Source organism: Micromesistius poutassou (genome assembly GCF_964030765.1).
Source record: "Micromesistius poutassou genome assembly, chromosome: 24".
Classification (NCBI taxonomy): domain Eukaryota; kingdom Metazoa; phylum Chordata; class Actinopteri; order Gadiformes; family Gadidae; genus Micromesistius; species Micromesistius poutassou.
In genome coordinates, this window is record NC_140294.1 from 2,092,010 (window position 1) to 2,097,009 (window position 5,000).

The window sequence follows — 5,000 nt, forward strand, 5'->3', positions numbered from 1 at the left end:
GGCTGGCTTGACAACCGGCTTTACACTGCCTCTGGGACGGCTGGGTCCTGTTTAGGCTGGGTTTAGGCTGGGTTTACACTGGCTCTGGGACGGCTGGGTCCTGTTTAGGCTGGGTTTAGGCTGGGTTTACACTGGCTCTGGGACGACTGGGTCCTGTTTAGGCTGGGTTTAGGCTGGGTTTAGGCTGGGTTTACACTGGCTCTGGGACGGCTGGGTCCTGTTTAGGCTGGGTTTATACTGGGTTTAGACTGGGTTTAGTCTGAGTTGATGTCCTGTTTTGGGTGGATTTATATTTGAGTTTATATTTGGGTTAAGGCTGGTTTGATCTTGGTTTAGACAGGATTTAAACTGTGTTGAGGTTGAGTTTAGACTGGGTATGGGCCAGGTGTATATCTCAAGTTTAGATTGTGTTAAGGCTTCATTGGGACTAGGTTTGGAGTTGTTCTGGACTGGGTTTGCACTAGCTTAAACCTGGGTTTCAGTTTCAGCTGGTTTAAGGCTGGTTCTGCGTTTAGATTTGGTTTGGGTTGGGTTTACATTAGGTGTGGGCCCTGTGCTTTCAATGTTGTTATGACTGAGTTCAGGCCTGGTTTGCTTTCGGTTTAGACTGGTTTTAGACTCGATTTGCACTGGTGTTTACACCGGGTTTGGGCTGTTATATGTATTTAGACCTACACTCGGTTTAGACTAGTTTTAGACTTGGTTTAGGCTGGGGTTTACACCAGGTTTTGGGGCTGTGTATATGTATTTAGACCTATACTCGGTTTAGACTGGATTTAGACTTGGTTTAGGCTGGGGTTTACACCGGGTTTGGGCTGTATGAATTTAGACTTACTCTCGGTTTCGACTTTGTTTAAACTCGGTTTTAGGGCTGGTTTTGGGCTGTGTATACGTATTTAGACCTACACTCGGTTTAGAGTGAGCTGACACTAGGTTTACGCTGGGTCTATGCTGGGTGAAGGCTGGGTTTAGACTGAGCTCCGGCTGGGTTTGGACCATGCAGGGCCGGGCCGGTAAAGCCCCTAAGAGGGAGATGGTCATTGAGTCCCCCCAGCAGTACAGGAGCCTGGCTGAGATAGAGGCCGAAGAAGAGGCTGGGACACAGCTCACAGTGGTGAGTCTATGGGCTCAGGGCTCTCTCTCTCTCTCCCTATCTCTTTCTCTCTCTCTTTCGCTCCCCCCCTCTCTCTCTCTCTCTCGCTCTCTCTCTCTCTCTCTCTCTCTCCCTCCCCCCCTCTCTCTCTCTCTCTCTCTCTCTCTCTCTCTCTCTCTCTCTCTCTTCCTATCTCTCCCTATCTCTCTATCTCTCTCTCTCTCTCTAACTCGAGGCTAGGGCTGACCTAGCTTTATTCATCAATGTATTTCTCTCTCTCTCTCTCTCTCTCTCTCTCTCTCTCTCCTTCTCTCTTTCTTTGTCTCTCCCTCTCACTCGCTGAACAACCTAAATATGTCTCCATCTATCACTCTAAACATCTCTCTCTCTCTCTCTCTCTCTCTCTCTCTCTCTCTGACTTTATTTATTTGTCTCTGTCACTCTCACTTTCTCTGTCTGTCTGTCTGTCTGTCTGTCTGTTCTCTCTCTCTCTCTCTCTCTCTCTCTCTCTCTCTCTCTCTCTCTCTCTCTCTCTATACTGTAATAAAGTGCGATCCTTCTGTTGTAAAGTTAAGCTGCAGGAATTTCACAACCAACTGTGCGTGCCCAGTGTGTTATTCTCTCTTTGAACTCTCTCCCACACACATGCACAACCACGCACACACGCGCACACACACACACACACACACACACACACACACACACACACACACACACACACACACACACACACACACACACACACACAGTCATTCACATACACATGCACACATACACACACACACACACACATTCATTCACACAAACGCACAACTTGGGAGTGGTCTGGTTTGTTGATGGGAGTCAATGGGATGTAATGGTTTTAAATGTGGCGTAGCGTGGGTCCGGTCTTTGAAGACTCTGGCCCTCTTCCTCTGGTCTTTGAAAAGGAGGCCTGGACGGAAATAGGGAAGTAATGTCCCCAGAGCCCACCTCTCTGGGGGGGGAAATGGTGGTCTTTTTTAGGAACTGGGACGCTCGTCCCTGATTGGTCGCCTTGAACTCTTTCCTGTGCTGGAATCCCGTGGGGTTGGTTTGTCTGTCACGTCTGCCACGTGCGTGTCCTGTGTGTGTGTGTGTGTGTGTGTGTGTGTGTGTGTGTGTGTGTGTGTGTGTGTGTGTGTGTGTGTGTGTGTGTGTGATGGACAGTGGGGAATGCTAATGTGTGATAATAACAATAACACCAAAGAAAAGGATGGACGTCGCTGATAATGCATCATTAAAGAAGATGAATAGATAGTTGATAGAAAGATAGATGGATTGATTGATCGATAGATAGATGGATACATCGATAAATGAGAGGGAGAGATAGAGAGAAAGAGCCAAAGATAGATGGATAGGAAGATAGATAGATAGATGAAGATGATTGATTGATCGACAGAGAGAGAGGGATAGATAGATAGAGACAGATTGATAGATAGATAGATACAGAGATACACAGGGAGACATAGACATTGGTAAGTAGATAGATCAACAACAACTATTTGACTTTAGGCTGACTATGAATGACTTGCTTCCTGCATGCTGGAAGGCAGTGTAATAATTGTGTAATAATTGTCTCTGGGCGACGTTCACGTTGTATAATTCACTTCTAGGTTCACAGCTGGTTGTCATTATGTTCTCCGCTGCACGGCTGAAATATCAACATCCATTTTCTGCTTATCTGATTAAACAGTTCATCCGATTGGCTCCCCAGAGCCTCATAAATACTGTCATGTCAACCGACATTGTTTTGATTGGCTGTCGGTCTTGATTTGCGCTCCTTGGAGGCGGACAAGGAGACCTATTGATGGGATCTGCATCAGCATCACCGTTATTGCGTCTCAGTCACAGTGATGAGTCGGTTTATATATATTTATACTAGCGATAGATGCTGTGGAGAAACAAGATTAAATGAGTGTAGTTTATGTACATGATGATAAGCCATACTTGTTATCAATCGGTTGTGGAGTCGGGACAATTCAGCACCATTCATTCATAAGAGTAAGGGGGCTTCTTGCTCAAGGATGCCTACAGATAGACTGTGGACATTGAGGTTCGAACTCAGAACCCCATGGCTGGGAGTCCTAACCACTAAAATAGCCTGTCCCCCGCCTCCAACGCTCATACACACACACACACACACACACACACACACACACACACACACACACACACACACACACACACACACACACACACACACACACACATAGATTAGCAAGTGTTTTCAGAATGATCCCAACATGTCTGTCTTACTCTCTCCCTGCACTTTAAACTTGTACCACCCAAACCCTTCCTCACTGGAAGAACAAAGTAATTTAGTTTTTGAATGAAAATGTGTCTCCTTTCGACCGGGTGGTGCGTTCTGCCCCCTATTACACTGGCACGAAGGAGTCGTCATTCTGGAACTGTTGTGGAAATTCTCAGAAACTGAGGGGAAATGTTTACCCCCCAATTGGCCGCGTAGACGATCCAGGAAGCCTGAAATGGACCAATGGTAGCTGTCCTTGCTTGGGCCCTGCGTGCAAGCTTGTGACCCAGTGACTGGTACAACGGGACAAACAGCCAGTGCCATTCATAACTCTCTCGCTGCCTCGCTCTCGCCCTCCATCTCCGTCTCCCATCCTCTGACTCCACACCTCTCATACTATCTCGCTCACGCACTCTCTCTCTCTCTCTCTCTCTCCCTCTCTCCCCCCACTCTCTCTCCTGTTGGCAACCTCTCTCATGCTATCTCTCTCACACTGTGTCTATCCCTCGTTCTCTGTCTGCCATTAGCCCTCTACCGCTCTCTCTCTCTCCCTGTAGATCTGCATATATATTATTTATCTCTCCATCCATCTCTCTTTCTCTATCGTTATCTCCTCATCTCTCTCTGGTTCCGTTTTAAACCTATCAACGTAGCTGTCAGTCAAAAAGCTATTTTAAAGGGCAATTGCTTTTGGTTCATTCTTGTGACTAAGAATGAGTCACAAGAATATATCAATAAAAACTGTCAATATCAGTACATATTACATACTTATTATTCAGAATCATTCTGCAATGCCACTTTTTAACTTTTAAGTTTTTCTGATCACCGCTTTGTTATTTGTTGTTGTTGTTGCATATAGATGACTCTTTCAGGGCACTGGATACCAAGTTATACTGCACATTGGCGATATAAGACAATTGGAAGCTTAAGTTGCAGCCTAAATGCTGGAATAGCTCGCAAACAGAAAGACGGAAAGTTCTGCTTTCTGCATCTATCACAGGAAGTCATTTTGAATCTCATTATTGCGCTTCCTGCCGCATACATTTCCACTGATCTCCGTCTGCTCTCTCTGTCTATCTCTCTCTCTCGCTCTCTGTCTCTGTACGTCTGCAGGTCAGACCTAAGATGGTGGATCCCCTGGACTACGAGAGCGTCCTGGTCCAGAAGAAGACCCAGATCATCAGCGATGTCCTGAGGGACATGCTGCAGTTCCCCACCAACGACTTCCAGGTGACGACCCATGACCCCGGAAGACCACCGCTGGGGAAAGGAGCTCAGGGGGAAAAGCCTTGGGGGTCTTGAGCTAGTGTAGCATACATTGGTTCAACAACCCGTTGAATTGGAAGGAAAACGCCAGAACCTCTATCCCAAATGGGGACGATTGTTTGGCTTGGTGGTTTTGTTCAATCCTGGGTTTTTCCGATTAAAAGCTGAATGATGGCAGCCGTTTGGGACGGCAGTTATGGAATCTTAGACGAGCTATCTTTCAATTGCCGTTTGTCTGTCTTACCCAGATTCAGACAAGTTGTTTAGTTCCAAATTCATCATTTTGTGTCCAGAAGGGGAGTTAGCTGGGTTAGCGTTCTCTTTCCTTCAGCTGCTTCCACTGACACTCCAAAGATTTCCAAAGGGTTC

General features: G+C 46.5%; 1 protein-coding gene across 1 annotated transcript in view; it reads left to right on the forward strand.

Annotated features, from left to right (window-relative positions):
* The window catches only part of LOC311369752 (dedicator of cytokinesis protein 9-like), a 53,492-nt gene that overhangs the window by 188 nt on the left and 48,304 nt on the right, over nt 1-5,000 (forward strand). Inside the window, 2 exon segments of the mRNA XM_084487961.1 lie at nt 1-1,114; nt 4,479-4,595. The exon segment at nt 1-1,114 is cut by the window's left edge and continues 188 nt beyond it. Coding sequence (XP_084344087.1) covers nt 998-1,114; nt 4,479-4,595 — 234 coding nt within the window. The 5' untranslated portion in view covers nt 1-997.